This window comes from Ictalurus furcatus, chromosome 25, assembly GCF_023375685.1.
Source record: "Ictalurus furcatus strain D&B chromosome 25, Billie_1.0, whole genome shotgun sequence".
NCBI classification, from domain to species: domain Eukaryota; kingdom Metazoa; phylum Chordata; class Actinopteri; order Siluriformes; family Ictaluridae; genus Ictalurus; species Ictalurus furcatus.
The window spans coordinates 19840616-19862389 of NC_071279.1; the positions used below are offsets into that span (position 1 = coordinate 19840616).

At 38.8% G+C, this 21774-nt stretch overlaps 1 protein-coding gene across 1 annotated transcript; it reads right to left on the minus strand.

Moving 5' to 3' along the window:
- Nucleotides 1-17: 17 nt before the first annotated feature.
- LOC128601615 (zinc finger protein 850-like) lies at nt 18-20842 on the minus strand. The gene is made up of 18 exons (XM_053614922.1): nt 20756-20842; nt 19769-19876; nt 19313-19445; nt 19141-19233; nt 18891-18995; nt 16728-17532; nt 16007-16107; nt 13988-14073; nt 11898-12030; nt 11584-11676; nt 11316-11432; nt 8663-9657; nt 4618-4746; nt 3677-3809; nt 3460-3558; nt 3177-3269; nt 2853-2972; nt 18-2107 (listed from the first exon to the last, which is right to left on the minus strand). The coding sequence occupies exons 2-18, from the start codon at nt 19838-19840 to the stop codon at nt 861-863; spliced, it is 4554 nt and encodes a 1517-aa protein (XP_053470897.1). The 5' UTR covers nt 19841-19876; nt 20756-20842; the 3' UTR covers nt 18-860.
- Nucleotides 20843-21774: the final 932 nt, after the last annotated feature.

Genomic DNA, 21774 nt, shown 5'->3' on the forward strand with positions numbered 1-21774 from the left:
AATGCCAATCAGTCTACAACGCATGTCTTTGGACTAAGGGAGGAAACTGGATTACCGTGAGGAAACCCGCAAAGCACAGGGAGAACATACAAGCTCTCTGTACACAATGCGGTTGTGGGATTCAAACCCCCAAGGGTGCGAGGCAAACATGCTAACCAGTAAGCCACCAGAAAACACGATCAACACAATTATAACGTGCGTCTTTAGAAAACACCAGGAGCAAAGGTAGTGTTCCGGACACAGATGGTGTATCAGGCAATTTAACTATTTGTGGTTTTATAGTTAGTACCCTTAAAGAGGTGCGTGATCTTATAATGTTATTGTATGGACACTTCCCATTCTAAGAACAGCATCTTTGTAATTTCACACTGTTATGGATATACATTTTAATATTTTAATTTACTGTAGGAGTTATAGATAATGGTGTTATTAGTATATCTGAAAACAAGCTGACTGGAGATTTTAATATATTTTTATGGGTTTACGTTGTTTTGTAATACCCCTGCATACACATTGATGGCTCTGATACCTGTACTTCTCATTTAAAAGTACTTAATCCACACCAGCTGAAAAGCCAATGCAACACTTGTGTTAAGTGATGTACAAACTCTATACACACCACACTACTCAGTTTGGGAGTGTAGATAGTCCATCAGCCTGTGGGGCTAGGCAAGGGTAAAGTGTGGTATTGGAAGCTTACAAGAAGTTTGGGCATGCAAAAAAATTTTTGCTATTAAAAAGAACAAAATATAAAAGTGCAAAATAGTGCATACAAGTGAGTACAGACTCCCTTCAAGTGCTGTATAGTTTGTTTAAACAGCAATTATATTAATTACAATACTTCATTTAGAGATCGTGCATTACAAACTGATAGCTCCATGTAGGTCCACTCTTGTATCTTCAGCTGTGAATAAATTAATTTCCGTCCACACCAAGCACTGAATCGGCTTCTCTGCCATGTGAACGCGCTGGTGTTTCTCGAGGGGACTCTTGTAACTAAAGCTCTTCCCACACTCTGAGCACTGATACGGCTTCTCTCCTGTGTGAATGCGCTGGTGTTTCTGGAGTTGATTCTCATGAATAAAATTCTTTCCACAGTGTGTACAGTGATGTGGCTTCTCTGCTGTGTGAATGCGCTGATGCCGTTGGAAATTACTCATGGTTGTAAAACGTTTCCCACACTCTGAGCAGTTATACGGTTTCTCTCCTGTGTGAATGCGCTGGTGTATCTGGAAATCACTCTTGTATATAAAACTTTTCCCACACTCTGAGCAGTGGTGTGGCTTCTCTCCGTTGTGAATGAGCTGGTGTGTTCGGAGACTACAGTTGTTTACAAAACTCTTCCCACACTGTGAGCAGCGGTACGGCTTCTCGCCATTGTGAATGCGCTGGTGTCGCTGAAGATTACTCTGCTGGGTAAAACACATCCCGCACTGTGAGCAGTAATATGGCTTCTCTCCGTTGTGAACACGTTGGTGACGCTGGAGATTACCCTGCTGGCCGAAACCCTTCCCACATTGTGAGCACTTATACGGCTTCCCTCCATTGTGAATGCGCTGGTGTCGTTGGAGATTACCGTGTTGGGCAAAACTCTTCCCACACTGTAAGCAGTGATGCAGCTTCTCTCCTGTGTGAGTGTGCTGGTGTGCTTTAAGAGTATTCTTCCCAATGAATGTCTTTCCACACTCTGAGCAGTTATAAGGCTTCTCTCCTGTGTGAATGCGTTGGTGGCGTTGGAGTTGGCTCTGTTGGGCAAAGTTCTTCCCACACTCGGAGCAGTGATGCAGCTTCTCTGCTGTGTGATTGCATTGATGCTGTCGGTGAGTACTCTGGTCAGTAAAACTCTTCCCACACTGTGAGCAGTGAAAGATACCTCCTTGCATTTCTCTATGAGTGATATGACAGTTGAGAATACCAGAGATTGTTTGCTGACTGTCTGAGTTTCCTGTAGGCATTGGTTTCTCATATTCCACCTTTCCTGATTTCATGAGTTTCATATAATCCTCATAGTGGCATCTTCTCATGTGTTTGTGGAGGTCACTCTGAGATATACAGACAAGTGGACACCACGAGCAGGTGAAGGCTTGTAACTGGGGGTTGTTCATTTCTAGAGTAGAAACTAAAAACTATCAGAACACAATTAATATAATATTTAATTTATTTAAAAGATGGCTCCATTGACTATGGATGATGAGAATGGAAAAATCATGGACGCCCCCTGAAAACCTGAGCAGAGAGATTATGTTAACAAAGTCACTCAATGTGATACCATAAAGATCACAAGAAACTGGACTCTCATAAAATGATGTTGATGTTAACTTTGGAAGCGCTATGAAGGTCACCAAAAATATGCTACAAAAGTGGAATACTGTGTTGGTAGATTAAAAGGATGTAACACAAATGTTCAACAGTCAAACACTCCTAATCAGTGCCCAGGATACATACATTCTCCAGGTAGCATAACAATAAGCTGGCATGCATGACAAGCCGGTGGACTGTCCACTAATGGGCCAGTATGTGTTAAGATTAGAGAGCCCATTGTGACCTTTGTAACAGAAGAACAGTTGTATTAAGGATTGGACGACCATAGGTCCATCTACGGGCATGCACTGGGCACAACAAAGAATGTTTTCTAGGTTGGCCTTCATGAAACATTGCAATGTGAAATGATTGGTTTAATAAATGGTGTTATAATGGCCTTGGGAAGAAACCCCAGTTTTAGCCACAAGGTCACTCCAAAGTAATTTGGCCACTAAAGTACAGAACAAGAGCTTAATGCCAAGGAATGAAGTTCCCCAATCTTTTTTCTGAGGTGATGACTAGGAAATGTGTTAGTGCTAGGGTTACTTAACCACAGACTGTTGTTCTACAGAAGTACTCTTCATCTTTAGACTCTTCAACTTTTATTTCCTTCTTAAGAACCTCCTCATTCTGTTCGTCCACATGGGTGACAGAGCTTGATGTTCCACCACCTAAAATTTCATAATTTATCTTTTAATTACTGGCATCTGAACAAAAGTTTGAGAAGTACAAAACTGAAGAATAATGGTGTGTGTGTGTGTGTGTGTTTTGGTGGGGCTGATCCCGTAAAAAATACACCCTAGATAATAGGTAAAATAAAAGTATGAGTGTATTATTGTGACTCAGACTTCACTCTTAACACCGTGTTGTCTTACAAAGATAATCTTCATCTTCAGGTTCCTCTTTTATTACATGCTTCTGTTGGTCTACAAGGGGGATATGTCCCACAAAGCTTGATGTTTCTCCACCTGAAATCCCATCAATTTAATCGAAATATTGTCATCTGAAATTAAATAAATGCACTACTATAGTACAAAACAGAAAAAAAAAAGTGAAATGGTAAGTTGTGACTATGCCCCGTCATCAGTTAAGTCTACTTCAGAGGCAAATTATTTTATTAAACCCCATACTGGACTATAATTCACCCTGCTGTCTTACTGAGGTAGTCTTTATCTTCATGTTCTTCTTTTTTCTGTTGGTCCACAGGAGTCATGCCCCCTAGAGAACTTGATGTCACTTCACCTGAAAGTCGATAATCTGAAATTAAACGCGACATGCAGAACACAAAAATTATGATCCATGCCAGTGATCTGGACACAGTGCACTTTTCTCAGCATCAGACTGAACTATTATATACCGTGCTGTGTTGACTTACAGAGGTAGTCTTCATCTTCAGGTTCTTCCTTTTTTACTTGTTCATAATGGTCCCCAAGGATGATGTCTCCCAGAGAGCTCAATGCGCCTCCACTTAAAGCTGTACAAGTTTCTTTCTGCACATCCCCGTGAGGCTAATGACCAAACAGTAATAATATTTATGTAGCAAAGAAATACACAGTTTATCCTGAGGACGTAATCACACATCTTATCCCCACACTGCAAAATTGGCATCTACTCTACCATTTACTTAAGCTCATCTGTTCGCTAGCAGTGGGAAAACGGAAAACAAAAAAAGATGTTTTAATAGCTAATTCATATCAGTTTACAACACTGTAATGGGGTTCACACAGGGTGCTTTATTTTTAATCAAATTCCTTACAATTAATATCAGTTGCTTTTCACTTGACATTTCCATTAACTTGATTAGTTTCACATTGTAAATACTTACTAGTTTTAACATATTAAAGCTTTCTATATCATGAATAAAATTAAAAAGGTATGTAGTCTTACATTGCCTACACATCTGTACTCAAGGATAGATAGGATAGATAGGTATTAGCTATCTGGCTTATATAATAGATCATGAGTAGTTTGGGATGGGTTACATGCCTAGCTTGATGCCTGGATCGCCGAACTAGTGAGCTCATCAAATGAAGCACTAAACCCAACTGAATGCTGGTGCAGGAATAACAATTTAGTGAAAACATATGGTACTGTCATGTGTGGTATTCACTGGCAATATGGTGGTTTAGTGCTAGCAATTATTTAAAAATGCATCCTTCTTTTGGGGAGCTGATCAATGCGTTATTACTAGCACGGGGACACCTCTCTGTTTGGTCTCTAAATCTGTTCTCTGATTTAAACTGGATGGTTTTTGCTTGTTTTAAGCACTTATTGTTCCAATATTTAGTTATCAAAAGTCAAGACTCTTATAATTACCTGTGAATCAACAGGAAGAAGAGTATTTGAAGTTTTTCTGAAAGAGCATGGTCGGGTCTCGGCTGAGTCCATTATAAGAATATGGAAGAAAGAGGCCAAAAGTCTTAATAAACCGAACTCCAGAATTTTCTGTAAACGAATACAATTCAAACAAATACAAGCTTCAATTTAGAAAGAATAAGGGAGAAGCATTATTTCAGTCACACAAAATGGCAGTTCAGGCTCAACTGATAAAAGCATCCATAAAAAAGGTTCTGCTACTATATTTATGGCAGTAGTAGCAGCTCAGTGGTTAAGATGTTGGATTACTGCTCAGAAGGTTCTGAGTTCAAATCCCATCACTGCCAAGCGTCCACTGTTGGGCCCTTGAGCAAGGCCCTTAACCCTCAACTGCTCAGATGTATAAATGAGATAACTGTAACTCGCCCTGGATAAGAGCATCTGCCAAATACCATAAAAAGTCAAATTTATGAATCCAAAAACATTTCAATCCCCACTTTCTGAAATAAATATGTGCACTAGTGCTAACAAGTGAAGGCTGGCACTGATCATGATGACAATAAATGTGTGAATATCATTTAAATATTTTATCTTCATCAAAAACATTTTATAGTGAGTGAAGTCCAAACAACGGAGCAAAACTTTTCCCAGATAAAATGTGGAAAGAGAGCTTAGGCGATTTAACATTTTCAGGCGATAAAATAAAAAGTTCTTCATGAAGGGACTTTTTGAAGGTTCCAGGAGTGTGGAGTGATGGTATGTACAGGTGTCTGTATATAATAGTATGAGGCATTCAGATTATGTCCACTTGGCCTGTATGCATTCTCATTTCCAAGCACACATGGGTTAAAAGTCAAATTCAGAAATTTATTTCCCCATTGTGTCACTGAGTCTCTTGATTGTTCCTCATTTTCATGCTTCATGTGAATAAGATGATATATATATATATATATATATATATATATATATATATATATATATATATATATATATATAGGGAGGGAAAAAAGTATTTGATCCCCTGCTGATTTTGTACGTTTGCCCACTGACAAAGAAATGATCAGTCTATAATTTTAATGGTAGATTTATCTCATATATATATATATATATATATATATATATATATATATATATATATATATATCTATTATATACTTGTTAAATACTTACCTCAAGTATTAAAAGTAGAACGTGGTGAAAAACTCAAATCCAGAAACAGTAAGTTTGTACTTTAAATGATAAATCTATCAAATCCGTTACAGTAAAGCCTTGTCAGATCTGAACTTGGATGTGATTAGGTCAGTCAGAAAACTCAGCTTTTGGCACCAGGAAATAAAAACTGCAGCTCGTCTTCTTCTGTGGTGCGTTTACGGTGGCGTTCATGTTTACAGCGCCTCCTGCTGGAGAATGTCCACAGAGGTTCCGTTTGCAGTCAGTGCAAGTCAAGATGTGCCAAACTGCTTACCAAAAAAAATATTGAATGCTGTGATAAAATCTAAAGGTTCTTATGCAACCAAGCTATTGTGCATTTTTTATTTTTCCCCTAAAATGATTCTTATTGATTTTCATATTAATTTATATACGTTTGCGCTTATGTCTATACATATTTATAAATCTTGTATATACTCTTTATATATATATTTCCCTGTATTGTTCTCTTTACTATCTCTTTTTTTCTTCACCTGTCTTGATGCTGCTGTGATGCTGCTAATTTCTCTGTCTGGGGATTAAAAACTATTATCTTATCTTATAAGAATGGCATTATATTTCATCTCCCATGATAAGGTGTTTGTGACTGGCCATTCCCAAGCAGAGGATCAGGTGATATATTTTTTTCTAATATTCAACTGTCCAGTTTGGGTGAGCCTGTGCCCATGATACTCTTACTCTTGGCTGACTGGAGTGGAACCCAATGTGGTCTTCTGCTGTTATAACCCTGTTGTATTCTATCTAGTTTTATAAACTGTCATAATAAACTAATGCTAATTAAATCAAATTTATCAGTTACAAACAATAATCACTTTTATTGTTGTTGTTTTTTTAATTTATCGCAAACATTCAGCAACAAAATAACTTTATACTAACTCTGCTTTATAACTTTAAATTAATAGAAACTAGCTTTTCTACAGAAAAAAGTACATTTATAAACCTGTATTTCCATACATGGAGAAATCTCGAATAAGATCCTCTTCCTTTATTCACAATGATTGTGAATCATTTAAATTTTAAACAAACAAACATTTAGACACCAATTAATCAGTAAAAAACAACAACTATCAATGAACACTGAGCATATAATAAATAATAATAATAATACTTTATAGAGGTTGCACGGTGGCTTAGTGGTTAGCACGTTCGCCTCACACCTCCAGGGTCAGGGTTCGATTCCCATGGCTCTGTGTGTGTGGAGTTTGCATGTTCTCACCTCCGGGTACTCTGGTTTCCTCCCCCAGTCCAAAGACATGCATGGTAGGCTGATTGGAGTGTCTAAAGTGTCCGTAGTGTGTGAATGTGTGTGTGATTGTGTGCCCTGCCTTGTGCCCAATGCTCCCTGGGATAGGCTCCAGGTTCCCCCGTGACCCTGAAAAGGAGTAAGCGGTTGAAGGTGGATGGATGGAATACTTTATACACATGTACCATTTATCTCCTCTTTCAAGGTGTATTAACTACACAAAAATAAACTGCAGCTCTAACTCACAACAGCTGTAACTGTTGTGAGCTTACAGCAGAGTTAATATTCACAGTGCCACCAGCTGGAACATTCTGTTACTCACGACACCATTAACTGCATCAGTATACAGTTCGGATCTTCAGCATGGCTCACTCACAGTGTATCTCTCTCATACGTCATACACTTATGAGTTATAAGTGTATGACGTATGAGAGAGATACACTGTCCTGGTTCCTCTGGATCATTTACACCATTCAATTCTTGGCCTAGAACATCCTAGACAGACATTTAATGTTTGGTAAAATACTAATAGTGTTATCTATTAATGTTAGCTGCTGACCTTAACATTTTTTTAAAAATGATTACATCTTGGTAGAAAAAATAGGAAAGCTTAGCTATTGTAGCTTCAGTACACTGGTGAGAGTAAGCATGGGAAAATACCATTTTTGAGGTTTGCTCGGTAAAGCCAAGGCAGACGTTCTCCATAAGTATCTGCCTAAGAGGAACTACACTCCACAGAGATCATTCATTCTCACATACAGACAGCTTTAACGGGTGAAAATGGCAACATGAAATCTCTGGGAGCAACATCTGCTTTAAGCCACGAGACACCTTCAGTGGAGTTAGCGTTAGTGAAACATAATAAACAAGTAATTTCTGTGCATACGACAAAATTGTATCCCTTTCTCGCACCTGATCGAGAAAAAAAATCCCCTGCACACTGAAATCAAAAAAGCCTTGAAAGCTGAAGTAGTGGCAATTTGAAAAAACAACACACTGGTAATCTGCATAAGCTCCAGTTCATGGACTCAGCCAATGTTCTGTGTATGAGAGCACATGTTATTTTAAAAAGTGAACATGAAGTGAAGTTCAAAATGAAAAAATAAATTCAGTCTATATCTTCAAACAATAATTTACATTCACATTTATGGCATTTGGCAGATACCCTTATCCAGAGCAATGCTCAGAAATGCTTTGCAGCAAAACATCCGCACGCTAGGTCAAAGTCACTCTTAAGCAAATTTAGTTTCAGATTTTGGATTATTGTTCTTCTTTCCTCTGCTCCCGTTAGGGGTCACCACAGCGTTTCATTGGTCCGCATATTTGATTTGGCACAGGTTTTACGTGAGATGCCCTTTCTGACGCAAACCTCCCATTTAATCCGTGCTTAGGACCGGCACCGAGTGCAACCCCCAGTGGCTGGGTTCGCTGAGTGAACATGGGATCCTTATCCACTAGACCACCAAGGAAGTCAGTTTAGATGACTCTTTGCAAAACCACAAAATTCAATATCAATTCAATTTCAGATGGGATGGTACAAATTCAAAATATCAACATTCAAATGCAGATTTTTTGCATTTAAATTAAAATTTCAAATGGCATGATCATAACTTCATAGGTCTGTCCTGTGTGAATGGCCTGGTGTGCTTTCAGAGTACTCTGTCGAGTAAAACTCTTCCCACACTGTGAGCAGTGATAGGGCTTCTCTCCTGTGTGAATGATCTGGTGTGTTTGGAGATCACTTTGTTGAATAAAACTCTTCCCACAGTCTGAACAGTGATACGGCTTCTCTCCTGTATGAACTCGTTGGTGTCGTTGGAGACTACTGTGATGGGCAAAACTCATTCCACACTGTGAGCAGTGATGTGGCTTTTCTCCTGTGTGAATGAACTGGTGAGCTTTGAAAGTACTCTGCCGATTAAAGCTCTTCCCACACTGTAAGCACTGATACGGCCTCTCTCCGGTGTGAATGCGTTGGTGTGTTTGGAGATCACTTTGTTGAATAAAACTCTTCCCACACTGTGAGCAGTGATACGGCCTCTCTCCTGTATGGATGCGCTGATGTGTCTGGAGGTGACTCTGTTGCTTAAAACGCTTCCCACACTGTGAGCAGTGAAATGGCTTTTCTCCATTATGAATGCGCTGATGTCTTTGGAGATTACTGTGTTGGGCGAAACTCTTCCCACACTCTGAGCAGTGATGTGGCCTCTCTCCTGTGTGACTGCGCAGGTGTATTTGGAGATCACTCTGTCGAACAAATCTCTTCCCACACTCTGAGCAGCGATGTGGTTTCTCTCCTGTGTGAATGCGCTGGTGTCTTCTGAGATTTTTCTGGTCAGTAAAACTCTTCCCACACTGCAAGCACTGATAGACTTCTTTCTGCATTTGCAGAGTACCAGAGATTGTTTGCTGAAAACTGGAGCTTCTTGGCGGCATAAGATTCTCAAACATTATCTCTCCTGATTTTATTAGTCTCTCATATTCATTGGAGTGGCAACTTGTGATATGTTTCTGGAGGTTAATTTGAGACGTATAGGAAAGGGAACAGCAGAAGCAGGAGAGGACATGTAACTGGGCATCATCATTTTCTGGAGAAGAAAATAAAAGGTATTAGAAACTCACTGTGTAATGGAGGGGGTAGGAGTCTTTAAGCTCTCTGATTCACAAGATCAAACAGCCAACACAAGCAAAAAGCCTTCACGTAGGACTCTGATGGATCCCCAGGCAGAACAGATTTCCCTTGCCCCAGGGCACTGCTAGTGCTAATTCAGCATTGAGCAGATGGCCTATGGCCCTGTTCACACCTGGCTTTAACATGCATCCTGGTTAGATGGATCATAAGTGGAGAGTGGTAAGTGCAGTACTTCATCTGTCTGTGGTTTAAATGTTAAGGCTGATTTTTGTATACTACTGAGCAGTAGTGTATATATATATATATATATATATATATATATATATATATATATATATATATATATATATATATATATATATATATATATATATATATATATTAGGCAGCAAATGAACAATCGGTTCTCAAAGATGATGTACTAGAAGCAGGAAAAATGGGGCAAACATAAGGATCTGAGCATCTTCAACACAGCAGGTCTTGTGGAGTGTTCCCAGTATGCAGTGGTTAGTACCTACCAAATGTGGTCCAAGGAAGGATAACCGGTGAACCAGTGAAAGGGTCATGAGCTCCCAAGACCCATTGATGTGCGTGGGGAGCAAAAGGTAGCCCGTCTACTCCGATCCCACAGAAGAGCTACTGAACTGCTGAAAAAGTTCATGCTGGCTCTGACAGAAAGGAGTCAGAACACACAGTGCATCACAGATTGCTGTGTATGGAGCTGCGTAACCGCAGACCAGTCAGCATGCCCATGCTGACCCCTGTCCACCTCCGAAAACTCCTACAATGGGCAAGTGAGCATCAGAACTGGACCTTGGACCAATGGAAGAAGGTGGCCTGGTCTGATGAATCATGTGCACAGCCGTGTGCACGTGTGTCACTTACCTGGGGAAGAGATGGCACCAGGATGCACAATGGGAAGAAGGCAAGCCAGCAAAGGCACTGTGATGCTCTGGGCAGTGTTCTGCTGGGAAACCTTGGATTCTGGCATTCATGTGGATGCTACTTTTTTAAACTCTATGGATAGCAGTTCCAGAGCTGTTGAACATCACTGAAAGGGCAAACCTAATCATTCAAGCTACACTGCTGCCTGAGCCTGAACTGGATGACCACATCTGTGTTGAAATAATTAATCTGAAGGAAAAGCAGAAACCATATATATATAAAATAGTTTTTCACATGAATGCTGTAATGATGCAATTGCCTACCAATGTTTTTATAACTTTGAAATGAGTATGCATGCCCATAGATTTTTTTATTATTTACTGATTATTGTTATTATTATTTTATCCTACTTTCTAGCCTCTTGCTTGGAAGTCCTGGCCCCCAAATGGGCCACTTACCATGAAAGTTGCACCCTAGCAATCCACTACAGAACCAACAGAAGGACATGGTAAATATAGCTAAGAACATTGTGTGGTGTAGTGAATAAATCAGATAGTCCCGCAATTTGTGTGCCAAACATATGGCCCAGAGGTTTGAATAGATATGACAACAGACAGAGCAACAACCAAAAACATTCACCTCGCCTCTTCCTAAATACGTTTTCTTTATAATGAAATGTATAAGAATAGCTAGCGCAGAATGAGTGTTACAGTGTCAGTGATACTTAACCCAAGACTGTCGTTGTACAGATGTAGTCTTCATCTTTAGATTCTTCCTCTTTTACATGCAAGCTCTGAAATCCTCTCTGCTGGTCTACATTTTCAACAGAGCCTGATGTGTCTCCACCTGAAAGTCCACCAATTACATTTAAATAATTCCACCTAAAGTAAACCTTTGAGGAACAGAGGGGGAATGGGGGAACAAATATAGCATTTTAAATATAGATATAATAATAAATAAAATATAGCCTGGACCCAAATATATCCTGTTGTCTTACAGAGATAGTCTTCATCCTCAGGTTCTTCCTTTTTTATATATATCTGTTCATCCATAGGTGTGATGTATCCCACAAGGTCTGGCGTTGCTTCACCTGAAAATTTATGAATTGAACTTAAAACAAACAAAACACAAACTGGGTACAAGTCTGTGATGTGGGGCTGGTTTGCTGTACCTAGGTTTGAATGAGTTTGTGAACATGTGTGTACATAGTGTTCCTGGGATAGGCTTCAAAGCCATCATAAGGATGATAAGCAGTTGTGACCAGAATAAGCAGTAAGTGACAATGGGCTGTAATATGTCCTTTTGACTTACAGACAAAGCCTTCATCCTCAGGTTCATCCTTTTTTACATGGTTCTGTTGGTCCATGGGGTTGATGTGTCCCACAAAGCCTGATGTCCCTCCACCTGAATCTGTAAAAGTTTCTGTCTGTACATCCCTACAAAGCTAATGACAAATGAGTAATAATTAATTAAAGCTGCACGCAGCATTTTCGGGGGCCAAGCACCCAGGCTCAGTGAGCCACACATTCACAGACATGCTACAATTGTTGCATAAGCAATCACAGAAAAGAAAAGCCATAACTATAGGCAAAGGGATTCAAGGATGATTTGTAGTTTCATGAATTTGCCAGTCTGTTATCGGAGAATGGTTTTGAATATCAGAGTTCCTTTGACAATTTTTGTTTAAACAGGTCTCAAGATTATGTGGACCAAACTTGGTGAAGATTGGTGAAAAATTTGGAGTAGCAAAAATGGCACTTAGATGGAAGCATTTTCAGCATGTTACTGTAACTTTTGACCAGTAAATGGAGCCGTCACAAAATTTGCTGCCTAGCCTCAGGTCATGGTCCTGAGAATGCCTACCAAGTTGTGTGTCAGTGCGCAAAGTCTTTGCTGAGATACAGCCTCAATTCCAGTTTGGTGGCTTCTCTGTCAGATTCATTGGCCCATTAAGGAGAAATGATTTGGAATTTGTGTGAGGCTTACTCTGAAGATGACATGTGCCAAATTTAATGATGATTGGACAAAATTTGCAGGAGAAGTAGCGAAAAACATTTCTTAACAAAATCCAAGATGGTAGAAAATCTAATTAGCTGGAAATTGATGGCATAGGGTGCATTGACACACGATTCAAAAGTTATGACCATAAATGTAATTACAAATTAGGCCCAAATTTGGTTAGAATGTTCCTTAGACCCTCCCCAATCAGTGTTCCAAATTTCACAACTTTTTACCAGACGGTTCTATGGGGTACCCTAGTCAGAAGAAGAAGAAGGAGGAGGAGAAGAAGAGGAAAAGGTAGAAAACAATAGGGTGACTACACAACTTCGGTGCTTGGCCACGTAATAAGAAAACATAGAGTAATAATAAGGTGCCTACGCACTTTCTGTGCTTGGCCCCATAATTAGCAAAGGAAGTCAACACTACTTATTGAACATACTGTCTGAGGAGTCAAGAATAACTTTGTTTTGCTTGATTAGAAGGATAACATGCAAGCTACCAGAGACAGAAACTGATTAACAAAACAACAATCACAAAACTTACTTATTAAACATTAAAACCAACTCATGCCCATATCCCAAAGAGCTGTTTTTATATTGCATCAATCCATTACTGTAGCAGTTACAACAGTGCTGAAATTACACTTGGGGGTGGGGGGTGGGTGGGGTGGCAGATGATTATCTTTAATTTTCAAAAATGCCTATGTTATGCTTCAGAGAAGTGTCAAAAATGACTTTGTAAGTATTGTTACATATCTGATGAATGGCATTGATGTTTAGACCTTCAGGAGCTCTTGTTCACACCGACTGTAAAATATCGGCATTGCATGTGCTGTTTTAAAAATTAAAATTCATAAAAATGCTAAGAACGTTGAAGTGTTTTGTCCAAAGGACCCATAGCCAAAGTTTTTTTATTTTTCTGTCTTTTGTAAATACAAAATTTGTTATAATAAACAAATACACTGTGGCACTTGCTTCTGTTTCATTTAACAAAACTCCGGTAACTTTGCATTTTAAATCTATCGATCCACGAAAACATCCAACAACCGCTGACGGATCTATGGTTCAATTTTTAAAGCGGTGACGCTGGTGCTTTTAAGGAGCTGTGCAAGAATGTCACACCATCTACAGTACTCTGGAGAGACAAGCTTTCAGAGTTTTGTTTCTTTTATTTCACTTGTATTTATCCTAAACATTTTAAGAAGAGAAATATACTGTTAATAATAATAAGAGAAGTCAATTATCATTTTGTGGCCAAACCAAACGAAACCTCAGATTCCTTTCGAAGGGGGGATCAGACTCCCAGCCCTGTAACTCCAACCCTGTCCTCCAACAATCAGTTGTTCAAAGCTTTAGAAATCAGACAGATCAGACATTTACACACATATGACTAACTGTTACCTGAGAGCTAGCAGGAGCAGGGGTGTATGGAGGTTTTCTGAAAGAGCATGCTCGGACCTCTGCTGATTCCATTATAAGGTTTGGGTCTTAAAGGTCGTAATTCTAGAAAAGGAGCTCAAATCATAAGTCATAATCATAAAACTCCAGAATTAACAGTATACTAATACACTTCATACAAATGATGGTTTCATTCATCATGTCATCACATCCTTTATTAATATAAAATATTCAGATAATATCTATTAATTAAAACTCAGAGCGTTGTAAAGTTTAAAATAAATTAAACTTATATGACAATCATCTAAAACCTAGTTTACAAAAGGGACTGTGTTTATGGTTTACCCAGCTACACCAGTTTTTACTAAGACCGAATCCCAAATCTCTCCTCTTTCTCTAGGTAGTGCACTACACAGGGTGAATACGCCACTGTATCATTCTCTATGTAGTGCACTTGGAGGGAAGTAGGGAGTCATTTGGGATTCAACCGCTAACTGTTAGCGGATAAGCTCAGCTAGTTTTACTTACCTCAGGCATCAAAGGAGAACGTAGTAAACATCCTGAAATACTGATAATGGATAAAATCTGTTAGTGTAAAACTCACTCAGGAAGATTTTCACGCTGAAGATGATGACTTCTGTGTGAAAACAAAACAAAACAAAACAAAACAAAACAAAAATAACCCTACAGCTCCTCTTCATCTGTAGTGAGTTTAAGGTGGAGTTAATGTTAAAGCGCCCCCTGCTGGAGCATTATGTTAATCACATCACAACATATACTGGCTGTTACATCCCGCGTTTATCAAACCCAAGTTTTCATCTTGCTGCTCTGGTTATCTTTATTTAATCTTTTTTTTTTTAATGGTCTAGTAAATAGAACTTCTATAGTGGCAGGTTGTATAAATGGGTTAGCAAGGCTAGGTGATTTCACTGCAGTTTCTATCTTTTCTGACGGTTTTGAATAGCTCTAAATAAACCAAATAATCCTCATCATTACAGGATGAAGTTGAGGAAACCATCTCAGCTGCCTCAGTGAGGGATGATACCGGGATGCCTACGGAGGCATATCTTGAAATTAAAGAATGGCATTTGATTTAATCGTCGATGATACGGTTCTTGTGACTGTCCTGTAACAGAGAACAACTGGTCATTTCCAAGCAGGGAGGAGAGTCCATCCACCTCCAAAGCTCAGCTTGGAACAGTAACGACATATTCATACAGTACTTACCCTAAGGCCATGTGACCTAAATGTATTTAGAAAAATAAATGCTATTTATTTGAGCATAAATTGCTATTCCGATCTCTTTCAAGCTGCCTGTAAAGGAGCTGTACAAGTTCCATCTGGAGCTACAAATTTAAAAGTGTGACCTTCAGGTGGACCATGTTAAGCTCCAAATCAAGAAGACAAGGCTAGAAATTGAGTTACCAGAGTATAAATTAAAGTATATGTTCTGTGAGAAAAATGTATGAATTTTTGAATAATGACAAGGAAATAAAAGCTATTTGCCTTTTGTAATTTTTATTTACAGAAGTCATGAAACCAAACGGAAATTAATTTGTTGCAGGTTGTACCCACTGTCTGCTAGAAGAAAGCCATCAAATAGTCCTGTAATCACATGGAAAGGTTAAGTGGACCGTAAAATGATGTAACCTTACACAAGAATGAGAACCATAGTCCTATCAAAAGTGTCATATTGACCTACCATGTTCATTTTCTTATACAGTATAGACTCGTGAAAAATCCATGAATCACAGACAGTGCCTCAATGTTTGTGATTATATGAGTAGCATCACATTATCTTAATGGCAGAGGAGAACAGCGAGTTGCAGTATATTATTAGATGATTGTTTTAATTGGAGGTTACTGTTATCATTACCTGTACATTAATGTTATGGAAGGATTTTCTGAAGGTGCTGTAATTGGGAATGTGAAGTCTATCTATGTAACCAATCATCCTTGAAAATACTGAAATATCAAATGGTATGGAAGTACTTACTCACATTGGTTTTCTCCTGTTCTGACCTGTGATTCTGCGGGATTCTTTTTTGATGTCCATTACAGGTTTGTGCCCAGGGAACACCACGAAAATGTGTGCGTAGCGTTTTAGTGCTAGGCATACTTTTCTGAAGGACAGACATACACTTGTTTTGCCAATATGTTCAGTGTGTCCTACGTTATACAGAAAACAAAGCGTGGCAAAAACAACCCCCAGAGACCGAAGAATGTAATGTGTGAAATATATTCAAAATGTGTGTCTGAATAATGTTGTATAAGTAGGTAATCGACTGCAAAGAAATATTAATGTTCACAGAAATATTCATTGCGAAGTGACAGAATGTCTAATTGAGGTCTAATCAAAAAAATTCCAGACGTAAAGCTCTGCACATAATTTGAGCTTTGATGTCCACTGGATGTCCTCTGAGGAAAGGACACACACCATGTTCACATGAATGTTGTTGGTGTAACTAATTAAGTTTAGGGTGAAATAAACCTGTCATGAAGCTGGTTTGCTTCAGAGCATATATTGCCATAATAACTGCCCCTGAATGGATAATCGAATACAATGTAAAGTAAACTAAGGGCAGCTTAATCAAGGTGTTTCAGAAGGTCACACATCACAAGCTGATGGCTCAGTTTTGAAGCCCTTGTCTATTTAAACTGCAACTGAATAAGTAAATCTCTATCCACATGTTTCTATGCGGCTTCCCTGCTATTTGGATGTGCTGGTGTTGCATGATTTTACACTGTCGAGTAAAATTCAGTGCCGTTTTCTCCACTGTGGATACGTTGGTGTCGATGGAGAGTACCATTCTGGGCAAAACACTTCCCACACTCCGAGCAGTGATACGGCTTTTCTCCATTGTGAATGCGCTGATGTCTTTGGAGAGTGCCATGTTGGGCAAAACACTTACCACACTCGGAGCAGTGATAAGGCTTCAAACCTGTGTGAATGCGCTGGTGTTGTTCGAGAACACTCCGTCGAGAATAACTCTTCCCACACTCTGAGCAGTGATGGGGCTTCTCTCCCGTGTGAATGCGCTGGTGTATTAGGAGATCACTCTGTCGCATAAAATCCTTCCCACACTCGGAGCAGTGATACGGCTTCTCTCCTGTGTGAATGCGAAGGTGTATTTGAAGAGCACTTTGTCGAACAAAACTTTTCCCACACTCTGAGCAGTGATACGGCCTTTCTCCATTGTGAATGCGTTGATGTTGTTGGAGGCTACCATGTTGGGCAAAAGTCTTCCCGCACTCGGAGCAGTGATACGGCTTCTCGCCAGTGTGAATGCGCTGGTGTTGTTCGAGAACACTCTGTCGAGAATAACTCTTCCCGCACTCTGAGCACTGATACGGTTTCTCGCCGGTGTGAATGCGCTGGTGTTGTTCGAGAAAACACTGTCGAGAAAAACTCTTCCCGCACTCTGTGCAATGATGTGGCTTCTCACATGTGTGAATGTACTGATGTCGTCTGAGATTATTTTGGTCAGTGAAACTCTTCCCACACTGTGAGCAGGGATGCATTTCTTGTAACGGGACATCATTCATTTCTGGAGCAGAAAATGAAAGGTATTAAAAACTTTCCTAAAAAGGTTCCTAAAAACTGTTTTTAGGAAAACACCATGAATGAAATATAGGCTCTATAAATTATGGATCATTTGTGGTGAAAAAAAATCACTTCTGGTGAACAGCAGCAGTGTGTTACTACTCTTCTTATCTGATAGTCATCCTCCAGTTAATTATTTCAGACATTTTAAGAGATCCCAACAGAGTATAACAGAAATATTATGAAATACCACACCTTCATTCTATTCAGGCAGGTGACCATGGTGGTAAAAGGTTGCACTTTTTTTTTAACTTACATTTAAAAAACCATCCTATGTTCACTTATACCTTCTGTCACTTTGTAGCCTGACAGGGACTCTATATTAGTCTACATTTTGGTCATTGCTTAGATGAAATAAATGTGGTTGCTACAGGTTGGTGAGTACATTAGCTCTTCTATACCACACATGATCCTGAGCACCACCCTGCCCTTTTCTGAAATGTGAACACCCCCTCAAAATGTTATAAACCAGAACATCACTGCCTCCCAGTGCCTGCTGCAACAAGCTGAAATGAACTCTGATGAACAGAGAAAAACGGAACAACATCGCCAAGTGCGGTCTGAAATGGCAAATCACAGTGGACCAGAATAAGCAGAACTATAGTTTGAAATTTCTGTATTGTCCAGTGAAATTCAACATTTATGGTAATATGTTTATCAGACTGATATGGCTATAATGAAATGGGCCACTACCGAAGTAGTTTGAAAAAAGTTCTCAGTGAGAGCCTGCAAACCCCTCAACTGAGCTCACAAGAGACTGCATGTCAGCAAATGTTGTGCAGTCGTGGCAACACCTTTAAAAAACCCAGATGAGTACTGACAATGACCATAGCAGGTGCTATAATCGTGGAAAACACGGTCATGATCCTAGACTTCCTGGCTGAGAATGGCCACAAAACTTGTCTATCAAAGGCACAACTGTCGAAGAGAGAAGGAATCAATCCAAAAGGAAAATGAGAGACGACTGCCAATCAAACAGAGGCGAAGATTCATGAAGCAATACCTCCCACCATGAACCAAGAGTTACAATCCAAAAGTCCCGTGACATCAGGAGTAAAAATTACATCTACAGCAGGACCACTAGAAGGTCATGATGTTGCAGCTAAGAACAGTGTGTGGTGTTTCAAAAATAATATGAAATGGGATTAAATCAGCTGGTCCATCCGTATGTGTGCAAAATATGTGGCCAAGAGGATTAAGTAGATTTAAGGGCCACCCAAAATCTTTCTCTTCCTAGATCATTTTTCTTTTTTAACAAATTGTATAAAAACCTTTTAAATGAGTGTACAGTATCAGTGTTACCCCACACTGTCGTTGTACAGATGTAGTCTTCATCTTTTACATGCAGGCTTTTAAATCCTCCTCTCTGTTGGTCTACGTTTTCCACAGAACTTGATGTCCCACCACCTGAAATTCAATTATTTACATTTAAATACGTTCATCTGAAGGTAACTGAGAACAAATGGGGGGTTTGAGGGACTGGTCCAGCTTAGTTAAAGCCTAGTTAAAACTTGAGCTACAGTCTGGACCCTAACACACCCTGTTGTCTTACAGAGGTAGTCTTCATCTTCAGGTTCTTCCTGTTTTATATATTTCTGTTCATCCACAGGTGTGATGTTTTCCACAGAGTTTGATGTCACTTCACCTGAAATTTCAATAATTTAATCAGAATAGAAATGAAAAATGAGCATCAGAATAGGCTGGATTGTGTCTTTTTCACTTACAGACATAGCTTTCAGCTTCAGGCTCTTCCTTTTTTATATATTTCTGCTGGTCCATGGGGTTGATGTGTCCCACAGAGCCTGATGTCCCTCCAACTGAATCTGTATGCGCTTCTGTTCGCACATCTCCACAAAGCTAATGACCAGCGAGGAGTAATAATTATTTAGCAAGAAAGACAACACTATTTATATACTGTCTGAGGAGGTGATAATACTATTGGTTTGCTTGATTATCAGGATCACATGCATGTTACCATGGACAGAAGTTGATTAACAGAAGGAAGATTTACACAGTTAGGAGCATCTCATTTGTATTAAATATTTACACCAACCTGTAAACTGATCTGAAAAGCTGTTTTTTACAGTATTAATCCTTCATTGTATCTGTTCCAGTATTCAGTTGTTCTAAGCTTTAAAAATGAAATTTATTAGACAATTACACATATGACCACCATTTACCTGTGAGCTAGTAGGCGCAGAAGTGTGTAATAGTTTTGTGAAAGAGCACAGTCTGATGTCTCCTGACTCCATTATAAGGTCACTTGGGGGTCTACAAGTGTTGTGATTCTGGAAAAGGAGGCTCAAATCATAAGAACTGCAGAATCAACTGTAAATTAATACACATCACACAAACTATGAAGATTTAATTAAAAAGGAAACAAGGAAAATTAAAATGAATTATTAATCATTATTAAACCTATATTTGTTGGCTAGAATGCACTATGATTGTGAAGCCCACTGGGGCAGTGTCACCTTTCTTTATTTAATATAGAGCACCGCAGACCAACTGAATAAATGATGCAGCTATAATTGTGTGTGTGAACAGTTTGAAAGGAAGAAATGATATTGTACTGGAAATCACAAATCACACCCCATGTATATGAGTCAAAGAAGGTTACTGAGCTTTAAAGATTTTTGCATTATGTAAAGAAACCATCGTTTAATTTTCTGAAAACGAATGAATGTTTGGTAATTATGATCAGAACTGATGCTGGTAAAAAATCAAAGTCAGTGAAAGTGGGGGGAAAATAAGAATATATAATATTTCTATGACAGTATATTGACATTGATATTTTTGTCCTTTATGTACCTGAGTGGTAGGTTGTTTTTTGTTTTTAATCTGACACTGCATAAAAAATATGAATGCATCAAAATTAATAATATTGTTAATCACTGACATATCAGAGACTGTAATAATCAAAAAAAAAAAATTCTGCTTAGCATTTGGTATCTAGAAAATAATTACTATTGTTCTTTTTTTACAAAAAAAAAACATCTTTGGAAATTATGTAAACAAACCAGCGTTTAAAGGGTTACAATTCTGAAAATGAATGAACTACATTGTATGAATATGCCATGTATTATACTCTATGTAATGCACTTCAAAGGGAGGACATTTGGGAATCAGCCACTATCTATTAGCCAAACAGCTTTACCTTAACTTACCTCAGGTTCCAGAAGAACGTGGTAAACATCTTCACAGAGAAAGATAACAACAAGCTTTTATTTTTTAAATCCATCCAATCTGTCATAGCAAAATTCATTCAGGACTATCTTAACTTAAAGATTATCACCTCAGTCAGAAAGCTACAATTCACACATAGGAACATACACACACACAAATAAACTGTAGCTCGTCTTCTTCTGTTGTGGGCTTACAGCAGAGTTAATATTCACAGTGCCACCAGCTGGAACATTCTGTTACTCACGACTCCATTAACTGCATCAGTATACAGCTCGACTCTTCAGTATGGCTCACTCACGGTGTATCTCTCTCATGTGTCATACACTTATAACTCCATGTCCATGTCCTGGTTCCTCTGGATCATTTACACCATTCAATTCATGGCCTAGAACATCCTAGACAGACATTTAATGTTTGGTAAAATACTAATAGTGTTATCTATTAATGTTAGCTGCTGACCTTAACATTTTTTTTTAAATGATTACAATTTGGTAGAAAAAATAAGAAAGCTTAGCTATTGTATCTTCAGTACACTGGTGAGAGTAAGCATGGAAACATACCATTTTTGAGGTTTGCTCTGTAATGCCAAGGCACACGTTCTCCATAAGTATCCGCCTAAGAGGAACTACACTTCCCAGAGATCTTTCCTTCTCACATACAGACAGCTTTAACGGGTGAAAATGGAAAGTGCTTACATGAAAATGGAAACATGAAATCTCTGGGAGCAACATCTGCTTTAAGCCATAAGATGTCTTCAGTGGAGTTCAGTGTGAAACACAACAAACAAGTAATTTCTCTACATATGAAAACACTTGACTGAATTTTTTAAAAATTCCTGTGCTCACTGTCACCAAGCTTTGGAAGCTGAAGTAGTGGCAATTTATAGAAATCTAACACACTTGTAATCTGCACAAGCTCCTGTCCATAGACTCAGCCTAAGTTTTGTGTGTGAGAACACATGCTACTTCAAGAAGTGAATATGAAGTGATTGAAGATATGG